The sequence below is a fragment of the Convolutriloba macropyga genome, chromosome 4 (genome assembly GCF_964194025.1).
Source record: "Convolutriloba macropyga chromosome 4, txConMacr16.3, whole genome shotgun sequence".
Lineage (NCBI taxonomy): Eukaryota > Metazoa > Xenacoelomorpha > Acoela > Convolutidae > Convolutriloba > Convolutriloba macropyga.
In genome coordinates this window covers 19,498,021-19,515,532 of record NC_134471.1, presented here as the reverse complement: position 1 = coordinate 19,515,532, position 17,512 = coordinate 19,498,021, and the positions used below count along the sequence as shown (strand labels likewise).

General features: G+C 32.0%; 1 protein-coding gene across 1 annotated transcript; it reads left to right on the top strand.

Annotated features, from left to right (window-relative positions):
- The first annotated feature begins 1,628 nt into the window (after positions 1-1,628).
- LOC142338304 (uncharacterized) lies at positions 1,629-8,344 on the top strand. The gene is made up of 2 exons (XM_075387991.1): positions 1,629-1,763; positions 7,373-8,344. Exon 2 carries the CDS (start codon positions 7,375-7,377, stop codon positions 8,239-8,241), a length of 867 nt encoding a protein of 288 aa, XP_075244106.1. The 5' UTR covers positions 1,629-1,763; positions 7,373-7,374; the 3' UTR covers positions 8,242-8,344.
- The last annotated feature ends 9,168 nt before the right edge of the window (positions 8,345-17,512 follow it).

The window sequence follows — 17,512 nt, the reverse complement described above, 5'->3', positions numbered from 1 at the left end:
TTGCTTTCGTTCTAGGTGAATACTCTCAGATGATTACTATAACTCAACTTAGTCACAATGCAGTGTTGGAGCATATAAAACGCAGGCTAAGCTGTCATTTTCGCAACATCAGTGTGAATTTGATAAACTTGGTAACGTAAATGTTAATCAAAACGTTTAGGAGTTTTTTGAAGGAATATGGATGCAAAAGTAAAATGTTGTTCTCAATGAAATAAGAAATTTTTGATTTTTTTAAATCTCAAAACGACCTCTCAGCGTCGTTGTATTTGAACAGTGTTTTATTCAATTTCAATTTCAGTCTTTCAGCCTAACACTAGTTTTTGTTGGCTTCTTTCTCAGTTTTAAATCAATTTTTAATGAAAAAAAAATGAGATGCCACAAAGGAAACGAATTAAAAAGGAGAAAAATTGAGAAAAAAACGAATATTAATTTCTAACACAATAAAGTTTTGAGCAAATACGGAAAACAAAAGAAGGCGATGTTTTGAGTCCCAGAATTCATAGAAATCAAACCAAATGTTGTCAATTGAAGGTTGCATATTTTACATGACACTTTCAATTTAATTATGATTTGTTCGGCAGAATTCTCCATTTGCAACTTTTGCCTCACAACTAGAACAGAAATTTACTGCTAGTTTTTGACTTTGAATTTTTGATAAAGATTTTTTAAAAATTGTACGTTGGGCTGTATTAGCAGTGACATTGCTCGATTTTTTTTTCTTTTCAAGTGAATATGATAAAATATTACTTGATATGTTTTATAATTATAATATTATTGCAATATAAATTATACGATTGCTCTCATTTGTAGCTTCTAATATTCGAAGTAATTTTATTGTTTTCTTTTTTGCAAATTTGGTTTGATGGTTCATGAAGTCAGTTCTGATTGAATTGACAGATATGGTCAGCAAAAAACAAATTGGTCATTGGCAACGCCATGATCTTGAATTGATGTCTTTAAGTGTTTTTTGTTCAGTTTCTAAGTGTATGACTGACCCAATTTTCTGAAAAAGCCAGATTTTTTTGCCAGGTGATCTTGGTTGGTGTAATAATTTTTCAGCGATGTCTAGATGCTACTGTGGATTCTTCAATAGAACAAAGCAATCAATTTACACTTAAAAACTTTATGAACCGGCTGCATTTTGTTGAATATGTTATAAAAAAATTCAGTTCTATAATAAAAAAAACTTTGTTTTGGCATTAAAATTCGCTATTTTCGGAGTCAAATTTATGCCGCTGAACAGTAGTTCGAACCAACTGCTGTAAGTCTGGTTTTTAGCTCGACCGCAAAACTATGGGCCGAAAACAACTTCCTAGACTTTAAGAGTTGGCTATATGTCTTTTCATATGTCAAGATTTAGACTAGGGTTAAAAATCACCTCAAGTTCACGGAATGGATTTTGAATGAACCTTTATGAATTTTTCTGGTCTGTATAATGGTTCATAAGATCTCAGATCTGTAGTAAGATCAGGAGCCCTTTTGCAACAGACTTTACTAATCGTTGGCGACTTTCATTAGATAAAGTTTATTGACGGCTGAAAGTAATCAATGTAGTCTCTGCGTATTTGATGTTTCTCAGCATTTGCATCAAACCTAAACCGTTATCTTTTGACAAGAAAAATTGACAGCTGTTGAAAACCAACAAAGAACTTCTTAGTCTTTCTTGTTCAGAAAAGCAATCAATTATAACTTCAGCTCGCCCACCCAATTAGTGGCTGAGGGTAGAACTGTGAGAGCTTAAAATTTTGTATCTTCATTTTCAAGTTAGTATCTTTTCTGTTTTTGCCACAAGCATACACCAAAACATATGCAAACACACGCATAGACACACACACACAAACACAAACACACACACGCACACACACACACACACACACACACACACACACACACACACACACATATATATATATATATATATATATATATATATATATATATATATACCAAATTATATATATATATATATATATATATATATATATATATATATAGGAAATAAAGTTCTTGTTTAAATCTGATAAAAATTTTGAAGAAAATAGAACCTTTGATAAATTTCTATGAAAAAAGTTAGCATTCAGCTGGCTTCAAAGTTGTTTTGGGGCTGCTGATTCAATCGTTCTTTAAATAATTTTAAAAAAGGAATCTTTCTGAAGAAAATAAGTCCCAATTAATATAATGATACGTCAGCATTTTGCGATACTTAAGCTGAAGCTAACCCCAATTGAGAGTTTTATATTTGATTTTGACAATATGTTCCTATTGTAACATTTATACACTGCTGTAAACTTTCTTTACAAAAATAAAACAAGGCCAGGTTGTGCTTCAATTATCCAGAAACTTGATTTTTTTTGCATTTTAAGTTATTTTAATTAAAGTGACACTTGCAATTATCAATTTCATTACAAAATTTTTTAAACGAGTATAAAACTTTATTTGAGAAATCAACAATCTTCTCTTGCGAACTTGAAAACAACAAAAAATATGGCAAGATATTTTCTATTGTTTTTTATATCTTTATTAGAGCTGTTCAAGAAGAAAAGCCTAGACCAATTTTGCAAACAGTTGGATCCAACAGGAGTGAAATATGTCTCTTTAATTTCAACAATCAATGAAATTTCAAAAAACTTTCTCAAAATTCTATGGTTTGATTTACTTTATTTATTTTGAGTTTAATTGCAACTGTAGAGCTCAAAAAAACTCAAATTGGATATTATGTGAAAAAATTAGAAAAAGTGTAAGTATTCTCACTTTTTTCTTACAAAATGACGTTTTTAAAAAGTAGTCATTTCAAAATCAATCATATAATTGCTTTGCATGTCATAATATGCGCTTGAAAAAGTATCATATTAAAACAATTGAATAGCAACTCAAATAATTGAAAGCAGTGAAATGATAGTTTTTTGCTTTTACAAAGTTATATAACTTCAGTGCTTTTTTAACGAAATAAACAACGAATTGAAGAAACATGAAAAACCAACTAATCGATTATCCATTTTATCGTTTCCGCCTGATACATTTTGTCTCAAATAAAATCGCCAAGTGCACCTGTTTTGCAGACTTTACCAAATATTCTTGCCTTTGGTAAAGCTTTGTCTCATTTTAAAGCAAAACCATGAAAACCCCCTAAGCTTCATCAAATATTCTGGTGCATTATTTCGATATAAAAGTTAGAATTGAATTAACTTTATAGTTGAGAGAAAGCAAAACGAAAAGAGGCAGCTGTTAATTAGGCACCTTTCACTTTTCAATTCATAAACTACGTTTTTTCAAAAAGAAAATGTTAATGCTTTTTTATTTTGAATGTTTCATTTTTTTTCATATTACGTACATTTGAAGTCCACGTACATTTTAAATCATCATTATGCCAAATTTTTATGACAATAGCTTATCTTCGGATATTAAACAGCAAGAGAAAATTAAAATAACTTCAATAGTTGTTTCTTCACTTCTTAACATCTGCATTTTATTTTATTGGGTCTGTGCAAAAATATCATTAAAGTATCAGGAAAGAAAAGTTTCAATTAAAGTTTCAATTGTGTCATAACCTAGTTTTTGGTCTCTGAATAGTTTGTATTGTAATAGAATCAGAGTTCACAGAATTATAGATAAATAATGGATTTTTTAAACGAAAATATTAACCCAACAGATCTTTTCTTCTCATTTTGACTGTCTGCTTGAGTTCTTGTCTCTTATTGTTCTAAGAAAAAAATTGGGTACCTTTATTCAAAGAACGTCAGAATAATGTTGCTATTGCGAAAGATTGATTCTCCTGAGATCCGCAAGGATGAGTGATGTTCTGATCAAATTGAAAAAAAAATCTCTGGCTATTGATTTTTTGATCAGAAGTGTCTTCATACTCAGTTAACACGTAAATTGGCAGCGTTACTTCCCATATTCTATTTACTTCCTTACACTTTGAAATGTTTTGTGCAACAATGTATTGAGAACAATGTTCAAGGCGACATCTTGGAGTGTATTTTGTGAGTCCATACAGAGAGCTAAACCACTTTGAAAAGCAATTATTTTCAATATTTTTTGGGTTGGAAAAAATTAAATTTCTCTTTTATTTCGGCAATTTTTTTTTATTTTTTTATGAATTGGACTTGAACTTTATTTGCAGAAGTATATTGCAAGTTCCCCGGATTATTATACATTTGAAAATTATTTGGCAGTAATTAAACTTTATATGAAGATATTTCACGAAGGAAATGTTAAAAGTATCAAAACCTGACCAGGTAAGTATAATGAACAAATTTGGTTGTCGTCAAAAGTGATTTGTAATGAAATTGTGTTTACTGCAAACTTCAGATATTTTGTGATATTTTCTGATAACCATGAAACAGTCTTCATTTAATCATGCATTTAAGCATTCAAAGGTGACATGTTTTACGTTATTTTTGGCCTTCTGCCTGTCACAGCGGTAACAAAAAAAAGTGGAGAAGTAAATTCCACAATTGATTATAGACGATTGGTTTCTCGAGTGCGGCATCCTTCATAAAAACGCTGCACGCAAATAATACAGACCTTTTGAATTTTTTCTTGCTCGGAGATTTCTGAAATTTTTTCTGCATTTTTGAGTAATTTGACTGGACAATGAGTTCTAGCAAAATAAAAGGTCAGGGATTAGATAATGACTCCTAAAATTACGTATCGAAAATTATGAACTAGAAACTATACGTTTTGGTAATGGCCAGAAAATTTTTTGGAGCGAAATAAGAATGCGTGAATGAAACTTGTGCACAATAGAGATTGCTTGATAAATTCATAATGGTAGTAAAAGAATACATTATAATCTTGGACTATTTTACCTAATGATTCAAAGAAAAAATTTTGAATGGCTTCACTTTTTTTGAAAAGTTTGTAAAAACCAAATTTATAAGGATAAAATATTGGAAGAAATGGAGGTAAAATGTTCTTTTATTACAAAAACAAAAAAATTTTAATAACGGCCAAGCTGTACGCAACCAAGCTGTAGTTTGCAAAACGAAGGGATGTTTTTCCTCAAAACTTTTTCTCCAAAAGATGAGATTTAAAGCAATTTATAGAAAGTGTGTTTAAAACAATTTTTTAATAAGATATGATATTTTCCTCTTTTCAATTAACAATTGGAATTAGATCCTACAGTTGATGGTTGTTTAGTGAAGTTTTGGTTCGAATGTTTATCATCAATCAAAATCATTTCTGCAAAACAAAATAATATTTCAATTTTTGTTCGTTTTGTTTTTCACCCAAATTAAGGTTGCTACTGCTTGGCGTCCTATATATTAGAATTTTCAATATTTTTTAACATAATATATATCTTAAAAAATAAAGCAGAATAATGCGTATGTATTTCGAACGAGGCCTGGAACAGTTTCCTCGATTTTTTTCTCAGAAAAAAAACTGAATCTTGTTCTTCGAGAAACAAATCAACGGTTTTTCAAAGGTTTTTTAAAACTGATATTGTTCTTTTTCTATTTCGTCGCAAAATATATTGATCGGCCAAAATTGGCGAAACAAAAAATCGAGTGGACGTAAACTTCAAAGCCCCTCTTTAAAGTCACAGGCATGAATGAGGCAAGGATGTTGTGATGGTTAGAATATCAGATATACTATGTAGCAAAATCGTTCTACCAAAAAAAGGTTTCGTTGCCTCGGCTATGCCTCAGCGGTCAAAAGAACATGGTTCGAAACAATAGCAACTGAAGCGAACATCAACTATATTTTAACGGTTAAGTATGAGAAAACATACTGTTACTACTAAAAGCTAATTATGGGCGTAAAAATCAAAAGGAAATATTTTCATTAAACATGGGCATTTTTCATGTGGCATTTTTGGCATTGGGAAAAAATTCATCCAGTCAACTGTAAATTTTTGCGGATGAATATAAAGAGGAAGAGTAGCCCGGGCCGAAGTTTGGTCAAAAAATATTGTAAGATAAGCGGTGATTAGCAGTGAAAAAAAACTTTTTTCACAGCAAAGCGCCCGCATCTTTTAGCGTTGAATGCATTCATAGCGGTGAATTTTTGTAAGATTAGCGCTGAATTTAGCGGAATTTTGTTAAGATTTGCGATTTTAGCAGTGAAATTTTTTTCACCGCTTCATGGTAGCGCTGAATTTTTTTTTCACCGCATTCTGCTCGTAGCGGTGAAATTTTTTTTTCACCGCTTAAGCGGTGAAAGAAAATTTTTCAACGCTACCAGCCAAATGCGGTGAAAAAAAATATGCGCTACCAAGAAGCGGTGAAAAAAATTTTAGCGCTAGCGTCAGAATGCGGTAAAAAAATTCAGAGCTCCCAAATGCGGTGAAAAATTTACCGCAACATATTTTTTACATTACCTGAACCAGCACCCAAGTTGGTTTTTATCAATGACAATTCGGTAACAATGATTACCATAACAGGCATTTCTGACAGTAAATTCGGTTTCATTCCAACAACTCTCTGACCCGACGATCAGATGTTCTTTTAAAGAAAACCTTGTTTGATTTTTCGATTATTTGAAACTAAAAAAAAGACGCAGACCTAACTTTTAGTCAGGAGCAGCTGGAATTAAAATTTTGTTATTTTATACTCCTCATACTCTGATTGAGAATTTATTCGGATCCCAACTTTTTGACCCGATTAGAAAACGCTGCTGTTGAAATTTTATATTTGGTTTTTTTTCTAATTAAAAAAAATCGAAAATCTATTTGTTTTAGAGCAGCTGGAAAATGTTTAAGTGTTTCATACCCTAAATATATAGGGGATAAACACAATTAAAGAAATTTTCACCCTAAACATCAAAACGGACGATGAGTACCCATTATATTACAAGATAGAGTCAGTACTGAAATCTAAAATTTACCTATAGAAGGACACATGGAAAAATTGAACAAATGTTCAGATCAATATTTTATAATACTTCTTAAATGAAAAATACGAAAACAAATATCTTCAGATATGGCTAAATTTAAAACATCTTTGCTTAATATGTTTATCTTCTATCCATAAGCTGAATATCTGCCCATAAGGTTATGCTCTATCGACAGCATGTTCGACATACAGTATAGTATTATATCTTTTTTAATTTTAAGAGGCTGCTGATCATTCAGCAGTTTTGTTGCATGCTTTTAACACAGTTTTTGCAATGACGAAATTTTGTAAGATTAGCGGTGAATTTAACGGTGAATTTTTGAAAGAATAGCAATTTTTAGCGGTGAAATTTTTAATCACAGTATAAGCGGTGAAAAAAGATTTCACCGCATAAAAGTTTTTTCCACCCTATTGATTGCATTGAGCGCAAATGTTACTTTTTTTCTCAAATTCACCGCAAATCTTACATCTGTTAGCGATTTTTAGCGGTGACACCTCGACTCGGGAGATATTCTGCTCAACCTTTTTTTTTGTAGGTATGGATAACCTGAGCTCTCTTATCACTGCTCTGATGGCCTTCCTCTTGTGTTCATCGCTTACCAAATCAGTAACTGATCATTGTCTACAAAAAGAACCACCAAATGAATGGGGCTCGTATTTCATCTTGCCAAACTCTGTGAGGGTAATGAATTATCATTTTAAACAGGTGTTCGAAAAATACCAAAAAGATAGCGAGAAAAAGACGGAATGCCAGCCAGGTGATGCTGACTTTGATCGCTGGTTTATCAGCTCCAAAGATGACCTTATCTATATTCTCTCCTATTACTGTCGAACCAAGGTTTCTAGAGGATATGAACACCTGAAAGTTCGGCTTCGGGGTTCTGACATCGAGGTGCTTGATTTTCAGACTTCACTTAAAGGGTTCGGATTAACGGATGCCGGAGATTATTGTATGAACAAAACGGGCGAGGAAGCTCTAAAAATTCAGACTGAAGTCCTGCAGAAAGTCAAACCGCAGTTGAGACAACAGAAAAATCCATTTAATCAAGCAATGGAGATTTGTCCCGACCCCAGAACCCAAACCCTTCACGAAGCCCAGACCAAGATCCAAAATGGACTGCACTACTACAGAATTGCAATCAGCTGCAACTACACTGGGTCGGGATTTGATTTCATGACTCATATCGAAGTGGTCGAGGACAAAAAATGCAAGAAGTTGAACGACGGTAAGCCGTTGCTGGTGGTGGTGGACACTCCCGAAATGAACACAGAGTTTTTGCGCGAAAAAGAACAGGAGATTATTGCAATGCAGGGCGATTCTTCGACCAAACATTGCCCACTGATTGCCCTAATCTTTCAGCCATTGGTGATAAAATTCTTAAACTCTGGAATAATTTATCAATAACTCCATGTATCCAGTGAAACAAAACAATAACTCTAATAAAAAGTGATGTTTGATTTATGAATTTATAGCATTTAACATTAATCAAGTGATTTTATTTGATGTAGTGGTTTCAGGCACACCTTCCGACCCGAGCTCATCTACATTTTTGACTTAATTGTCAACCTGATGAGATAATTAAAAAAAGATGGATTCAACAAAATCGTAACACAACTGAACTACTAATTGAATTATATGACACCACGCCAGAATACAGCGCTCACAAAATCTGCCATTAGAAAGACTACGAGGAAAAAACAAACGAAAAAATAAGCAAAACAAAACTTTTCAGCGAAGGTGCTAAAAGAAGAGAAAAAGAAACAAAACTTCAAAACTTGATCACTCACAAAACTTTAATGAAAACGCATATTGTTCAACAAACTAAACATCAGTTATGACATGATATCAATGGAGAAATAGTTTTCGAATTACAAGGAAAGGAACCTCTCGATGATGAGAATAAGTTAAAAGTTGACAACAGGAACAAAACTGAAATATAAAAAAAACTTTGAAAACGAACAACATCATAAAATTTTTGAAATAAACTGACTGCATTGAGTATTATCATTCGTTCAATCCTGAATTAGAAGCCTGAGAGACCAGTCAGCATTTTACGACAACATGAAGAATTAAAAAAGAAACAAGGGACAAATTCAGAAAAAATAGAGCAAGAAGTGTCAAAACCGAGAAAGGAGTTTTTGGTACAAACTTTTCTAATTTTATGTAATTTTTATAACAGCAATGGGGTTGTTTTTTTATAACAATGTGAATTCAAAAATATGAACAAACATAAAAAACAGGAAATTTTAGAGAAAATCAGTTGTATCAACGTCATTTATATCAATACCTTTCAACGGAAGCCGAAAAATAGGCTAATTTATACCTCAATGAGAAACAAAATGATGTTTGTCAATCATAAGTCATCAACGGGAAATCACAATAAGTCTTATTATTATGAAAACAACAACAAACACAAGTGAAAACCAAAAAATCAGTAGAAAAATGCGAGAAGCAAGTGTCGAAGCCGTTGAAAACATAAGCAACTCTCTGAAGACCATGTTGCAATAATGAGATAAGATTTCAAAAGGAACCAAAAAATTAAAGACTTTTTTAAGTCTTAACAGCCACTAAATTCAATAGTTCTCAGCGGAAGTCCAGAAATACGCAAATTATTCTTCGATTGTAATATAATGAGGTTCTTCATTCTTAAATCACAACAACACTTATGATTATGAAAACAACAACAAAAGCAGGCAAAAGCAAAAATTCAGTAGAAAATTGCAAGAAAATGTCGATGCCATTTAAATCATGAATTTTACTCTACAATATTTATCTCTGATCCATTGAAAGTTTTTTCTAAGCCACTGGCAACTATAAAAATTAGTTTTACTGTGATAAAAAATGAAAGGTAATCAAAACTACAAAAATACCAAAAACTTATTAAAAAATTTATTAATATTCGAGGCATCGAAGTCATAAAATCAATAGTTAGAGAATAAAACCGCTAACCAGATTCGTTTTAGTTGCAGTAGTAAGAAAGGAATTCTTGCCTTTACTGAGACCACCCTACAGTTCACGAAAACAAGTTTATAGTTGGCTAATGTCAAAAAAATTCTAAAAATTTAATCAAAAAGTCTTATCAGCAATTAAATTCAAGAGCTTCTTTCAACGAAACCCAAAAAATAAGCTATGTTTTTCCTCAATTGGATGACATGGATGTTTTTCATTATTATTTTATCAATAAGACATCACAATAAATCGTATGATTATGAGGACAACGACAAATACAGGCAAAAACCGAAAAATTTCAGCAGAAATGCGAGCAGCAAATATCAAAGCCATTGAAAATTTAAGCGTTCCTCTGAAAATTTTGTCCGTGATACTTTGGACGTCTTCTGTAAGCCAATGGGAACTATGTTGTGATAATGAGATAAAATTTTAAAAGCAACCAGAACTACAAAAAAGTTATTTTTTTTGAATAAAGATCACTCGTGTTATTGAAGTCATAAAACACATAGCTAGCAGATAAAACCACCTACAAGAATCATTTCGCTTGCAATTAAAAGGAAGGTGGTCTCATTACTGAATCATTTCGCTTGCAATTAAAAGGAAGGTGGTCTCATTACTGAGACTGGCGTACGATTCATAAAAATAAGTTTATCATCAATTAAAGTTCAAAAAAATTTCAAAGAATTGTTTTTTTGTAAAGACTTAGCAGCAATTGACTCATGGCACTATGTAAGTTTACCTAATGCACATTAGGATGTTGATTTTCCTTGTAGTTAGTGAGTCTATGCCTTAGGACTCCCAATATTTAGTAAAATCCCATAAAGAAATCAAAATATCTTTAAAATTTTTGCAATCTCAGGTTTGTCATTGACAGAACCTCGATATGAAACGTGACTAGTCTCTAAGTAACCTAAAAAATAACAAATAGGAAAAGTTTTCTTAAAAAATCTCTCAAATTGAATTCGAAATTTTTTTGATAGTAAACTTCCTTAAGAGACCAGAACTAGCCTTTCTATCAGTCTATTGGTAACACAAAATTGTTTCAATTGGGTGGCGTGAAATATAATTTTGAATTAAGGTTTTTATAGAAAGGCCTTAATTTGAACAAAAACACATACAAACACACAAACGCACGCACACGCGCGCTCACACGCACACACACAAAAGACATGCACACAGTCACACACACACGCTCACACACACAAGCACACACCCACACTTACACACTTACACACTTTTACTTACACACGCGCGCGCACGCACGCAAGCACACACACACACACACGCACGCACACGCAAACCAACATACTCAAACACAACACAAACCCCACAAACACACACACACTTACACCGCAGAGACACACACACACCACACACACCACAAACACACTTCACACAAACATTACACACCACACACACACCACAAACACCGCACACACCACACGAGTTTAGACTACAAGTTTATCGCCACTCTTTTATCGCCACTGTTTACTGAATAACAGTGGCGATAAAAGAGTGTCATAAGATTGTAGTCTAAAGCTGAAGTGTTTTTCCAGTGTTGTTTGGGCGTTAAAATTTATTACATTGGAAGTTTATTTAACTGTTGTTATCGCAACAGGTGTTGAATAAAAAGTTATGTTGAGTTTGATATTATCAATATACGTAACAACTAGTTGTTAATAAAGTTTCTTCGTATTTTACTTGTTTTTACATTTTTTCGTGTGGTCAAGTTGTTTTCCTTTCACACCTCTCACTTTTTAATCTCATGCATAATTTGATTTGTTCAACTTCTTCAAGAAAAACAAAAAAGTTTTTGGGCTCCAGTAAGAGTTGTTCTTTAAAAAGAAGATAGCACGATCTTTGAAAATCAATTATTTAATTTTTCTCTCTCTTTGTCTAGATTTCAAATTTTTTTCAAATTATGCAATATTCAAGGCGCTTAAACTTTTAACGGTTCAACCAATGATTCTACTGATTTATTGCTCCGACCCACTTGATGGGGAGGAACGATGTACTCAAATGGGTTTTTTTGATCAGACAATTTTCGCCGATTGTTATCTCCATCGCAGAGAGTTATGACTGTTATCATTAGAAAGCTCGTCTAGCGTAAAATATATAATTAAAACAGTTTTTTTTGTTTTCGCTTTTTAAAGGGAGTTTTTGGGGTTTAAACTTTTGAAAAAAGTAGCGAATTCCGTTCTTTTTGTTTACATTTTTCGTAATTTATGACCGAAATTTCTTCAATTGAGCAAAAAACTCGTTTATAAAAAAATTATATTAAAAGTGATAACCTAATCTTGTATGCCATAGTAAACTGGAAATTAACCCCATTTTTTGTTCCGACCCCCCCATATATACAAATATGGGTTTTTTTGTTCAGTAAATTTTGGCTGATCGATATATCCATCGTAGAGAGTTTTGAGTAGTATCATTGAAAAGCAGGTATCTCCTCGATTATGAAAGTAAAAAAGTTTTTGTATTTCAATTTTTTTTACAGGGAGTTATCGAGGTTTAAATTTTGTGAAAATTTGACAATTTTAATCCTATTTTCAATAATTTTTGCTAACATTTGGCACAATTTTGCTGATATAATAAAAAATAAAATGTTTATTTTTTGGTAGATTGTTATTATGACAGTATGCGATACTAGAGACATGCTGAATTACTGGATTAGAGTTTCTTTGGCTAAAAATTTTGAAAAATTTTTTAAAATTCAGACTTTTTCCATCAAAAACTGCTCAAAACATGCCCCTTGATCTACTTTATTAAAGTTTGCTAAAAGTGGAGACCTAGAGATTGCGAAAACAATCTCCTCCTTACACCCCAAAAAAGAGCCAGTTGAAACTCGGCGCCCTATAATAGTCTTCGGGAAAAATAATTTTGCACTGTTTTCAAACTCAACTCGATAATAATACAAAACGCATCATTTTTTGATGTATTTCACTCAACAATTATCCGCAGACATTTGGAACACCGCAGACATTTGGAACACCTTGGTGGTTTACTGAGAGCGCGGCAAAATCAGGGATAGGTTTGATATAATCGTGGATTCTTACAATCAAAATTTTTAATATTTTTTTTGGAGCGGCCTTTTTTCAAAAAACTCTGCTTTCGTTTTTTTAATGACGATTACTGACAAGAACTCTTTTCACAGCTTCATTATGTGAAAATGATACCGACTGTAGACACAGTTTGATTTCAGAGAACCTAAAGGTTTTAATGGCTTTAAAGACGAGTTTCAGTTAACTTTAACTGAAAATTTGTGTTTTGACTTCATGTGTATGTTTTTTGCAGTCTGATTACTAATTCTAACCATTCAAGACCCAAAGGGCTTCTTTCAGAGGTTTAAATGAGCTTGCATCAAGCATTTGATTGTTACCTAATCTCTCTTATGTCATTGAATGTATTTGTTTTAAAGAAAATTCAGTGACTTTTTGATATTTTTAATTTTTTTATTTTTTTTCTGTTAGCTTATTAATTTCTAGCTTGTTCTCAGTAAGTACCGGTCAATCTCTACTTTAAATAACATAAAAAGTAATTCTAGTGGGTGATTTTTTAAAAATCGGCTTCTTTGTTTTGGTACTACGAGTTTTCTTACAAACTTTCGTGCATAATTTCACCTTTTTGCTGTTGTTTTTGGTTCATTTGTAAATTGTCAAATTACTTAACCATCTAAATGAATCAAATCTACCAAACTGGTAACTGAACAAAATTAATGTTTGCATTACTTTTGGCTTTGGGCGCTGCGACACCATTCATTTTCAGAACTGAGCAAATGTTTAAATTTTTGCCCTGTATTTATTGTCAATTTTTGTTGTTGTATGCCAAATGCCGGTTAGTTAAGGTTTTCAGTTTCAACAATTGATACATAAATGAAGACAATAACTGATTTTGGTATATAGCCAATGAATTTATTTACTTCAAAATCAACTTTTTTCAAAAATTAGTACTATTCTTCATATTATCCGTTTTTGTCTTGGTTTGCGTTTTCTTTCATATATTACAATGTTGTATCCTTTTCGTAGCTTAGCCTTATTATTGAGAAATCTGTTTAATTTTTTGTGGAACCAAACAATATTTTTTTGGGAGAACGTTTTGTACTGATGTCTTCAGGGCTTTGAAAATTTATTTCATAAGAAAATTAAGAAATTTAGAAAATTTTAAATATTTGTGTTTTTGCTGACGTTTTGCAATACTAGTTTTCCAAAAAAAACTTTCATGCTCTGATGAGAAGCAAGAGAAGATTTAACTTTCTCGAGGTTAATATTTAATAAATTTTATTGCTTCAACACTGTGGTTTCAAAAAAAAATTTTATAATTTTTTTTAATTCAGCTTGCATTTAATGTTACTTTATAATATTATGACATAGTCTCAATAATAACATGCGCAAATAGTTTTTGAAGAAGTTGCAACATAACCTTTTGACTCTCTTAGTAGAAAGTTTATGTTGGCTACGATTTTTAAAATCATTTTTTTTTTAAAGACTAGAGTTTCAGAGATTTGCCAAAATAATTTCTGTTAACTTGGAGCTTGGCATCTCTTCATACAAGTCATATCCCTTATTTTTTGAACTAAAATTTGCTCCTCATAACGGTGTTTTTGTCCTCAACTGGTCTTTTCTCTGGTACAACCAGTTTTCATAAAATATTTGTGATTTTTGTACAGTCGCCGGTTTTTGTAGGTTTTCGTTTTCTTTTCACAGCATCACAATAAAGGGTGGTCCTCTGGTCATTTGAAAAAAGCGATCAAAAATGTCTATCGCTTCTAGTTAACAGCTTAATAATTAATTGGCTGGGACATCGTTTTCATGCAAGTTTTTCGTGCACAATTTTTTCGTGCAAATTTTTTCCTTTGCCTGTAGTTTTTGTTCTTTTTGTAGTCGTTTGACGTATCCTGGATAATGACAGGTTTCAATCGCTCTTTATGAAAGTATAAAAGAACGTTTCGATGACTTTATTGGATGCATAATTTTTCGAATCAGTTTGACAATAAAAATCAAAAAAGCAACGTTTTCAAAAAAGCAACGTTTTTTTAAACTTTGCCCCTCTTACTCATTTCTTGTCAAGTTGTTACCAAGTCTCATTGATCTCAAGTCCCATATTCTGTTTTTATAATGTACAGGTTAATCTTCTGTAGTATAAGTTTTAGCTGATCCCTTTTTGATTTTGGTTATTAATGGTTTTTCAAAAAATGGACAACGAGTTTTGGTCGTAATTAATCTTTGTAATTACTTGATTTTATCCCCTTTTGTTCTGATAGTCATATTTTGGTAGTCACAGGTCTCATCGGCCCTCTTAGGTAAATTATTTTATTCAGACGGTAGTTTGTAGAACGATTTGTTTTTTTTCTGAGATTTTTTTTATCTCTTCCTCATTTGGTAGACAATTAAGTGAAAAATGTAGATCAGCAGAGTTGGAACTTTATGTGCAAACGCACATTACCGAGCCTCCGTTTTTGTATTACAGCAAGTCACAACATTTTTAACGAAATTCGAGTGATTAGAATTTTTAGAAATGTTTTTTCCCTGTTAGTATCAAAGGTTCCATTTAACAAGGAAATGTAAGAAAAATTTGCTCTTTGAAGAAAATACGCTTTTTATAATGAAAAAAGTTTTCTCGAAGTGTTTTATTGCCTTTTTTTCCGTTGGGTTGCTTTTTGTGTAGCTCAAGTAAAAATTATAGCATTTGCCAAAGACGCAATCAAGTATCATGTATTAACATTTTCAATCAAGTATTAGCACGCCACCGACTGTTTGAATGACTATGACACCAAATAATTTTTTGAATAAAACTAGCCGACTTTTTTGTAAATGTTGATTTTAGTTCCTGTAAATAAGATGCATTTTATCACCATTTTAATTTAAAAATTGTCAGTTTATAGTTGTTGGCTTCGTTAATTGTTGAACCTATAATCCTCTGCTTAAAGGAGCAGTTTTTTGACGTTTTAGTTATTGCTCAATTATTTTGTCACAGATTTTCGTGGGTTTTCATTTTTCACATTTCCTTAATAATTCATACATAATAATGAAGAATTCATACTTTTTTCTATTGACAGTGTTTGCAAATATTAATGCAACAAAACCCATGAGGCAAAACCATGGATTTCAGTTTCCTAGAATTTTTAATAATTATCGTTTCATTAAGAGCCTGCATGAAGCCTAGGTAGAAAAACAAATCAAGATAAAGTTTTATTCACTGATTGTTATTATTAACGGCATTTTGCAATTTTGCTAGTGCTATCGCTATCAACTAGTCTTTGGTGCTAACAAGAACAAAGCGAATAGGACAATAATTTTTCTATCTATAACAGAGGGTTTGATGGAAACAAAAGCTCGAAAGTAAAAACCTACTCTACTGACCCGCTGTAAATTGTCAATTATTTTGAATAGAACAAGGTAAATGATCAAAGCCTTAACAATTTGAGAACGGAGACGAGGTTTTATAACGGAAACAATTATAAATTATAATTTTTTATTAGAATTTTGAAATGAAAAGTCAAGCTCATCTTTCCGAGTTATTTTATGTTATCGTGGAATTTGTCATTATTTTCCACTATTTTCATTCTGTGATCGAATACAAAATTCAATGTGCATGTTAAACTTATCAAAAAGAGAAACACCGTTGAATGAGAATTCAAGATGATTGTAAATATAAACTAAAATGCCAAATATCTTCCAAAATCTGAGAATGCAGAGTTATTTTTATTAGGTTTTTCAATATATTCTCTGTGTAAATCAGTTTTTCTATCGACTCCTTCAAATTCTAAAGTACATTTATGTCACTTTGAAGACAAAGATTCCTGATTGCGAATTCCAGAGCTGGTCTGGCGTAATTAAGCGCACAAAATGTTAGATGATATTATGCAACCCTTCCACCCGGGCCCGAGTGTCATAGACAATCAGTGCTGAATCAGTTTATTCCAATAGTAAATCGACGATTCAGTACTGAATAAGAGTGACCGAAAGAAATTTTGTTAGCCAAGTATATGCAGTATAAGTTCATTAAGTTTTTTTTCTGGTAATAGGCTGTACATGATGTTTTGAGTTTTCCTTAATGTTTTTCAGAAAAATAGAGTTTTCAGAAATTTTTTTTTTAACGCAACTTTACAATTTTGATTGAGCATTAAGATCATATTTGTACAGTAGTTGTTAAAACATCTTCTTTCTCCCAAAATTTAACTAACTCGTTGTTATGTATGTGAGGGGGGGGGGGGGGGGGGGGGGGGGTTGAATTGATAATTTGGGATGAGTTCAAAATTTTGTTTGGGATGAGTTATTAATTTAACATGAGTTAATAATTTGGCATGAGTTAATAATTTGAGGCGAGGTGATAATTTGGAATGAGTTCAAAATGGGAAACAACCATTAACATTTTCCATCATCACTCACCCATCAGGGCCCGAAGCTTAATACATGTAGCCGTCTTGCTTGTGGCGATGTCGCACAGTTACTTCGTAAAAGACAGACATCCAAAAATAAAGTTAGTTTACAGGGGGTAATTAATGAAAGTACAAGCAAGTATTAGTAATAAGTTTGAACACATTACAAACGAAAAAACGCAGATATGCAGTTGATTGGTGGAACAAATTTAGGGTATCAATGTCCCAATTTTTTTTAAAAAATCTTTTACTAGCTGAGCTGTTTAAAATGCTTGGAACAATTTTATATTGGTTTCTGCTTTTATACGGCACAACGGGCTGATCTATGTTAGATCTAACCCTAGTGGT

Bases quoted from the DNA above. Each gene is read 5' to 3' on its own strand.
- LOC142338304 (XM_075387991.1), top strand. From the start codon at position 7,375: ATGGATAACCTGAGCTCTCTTATCACTGCTCTGATGGCCTTCCTCTTG.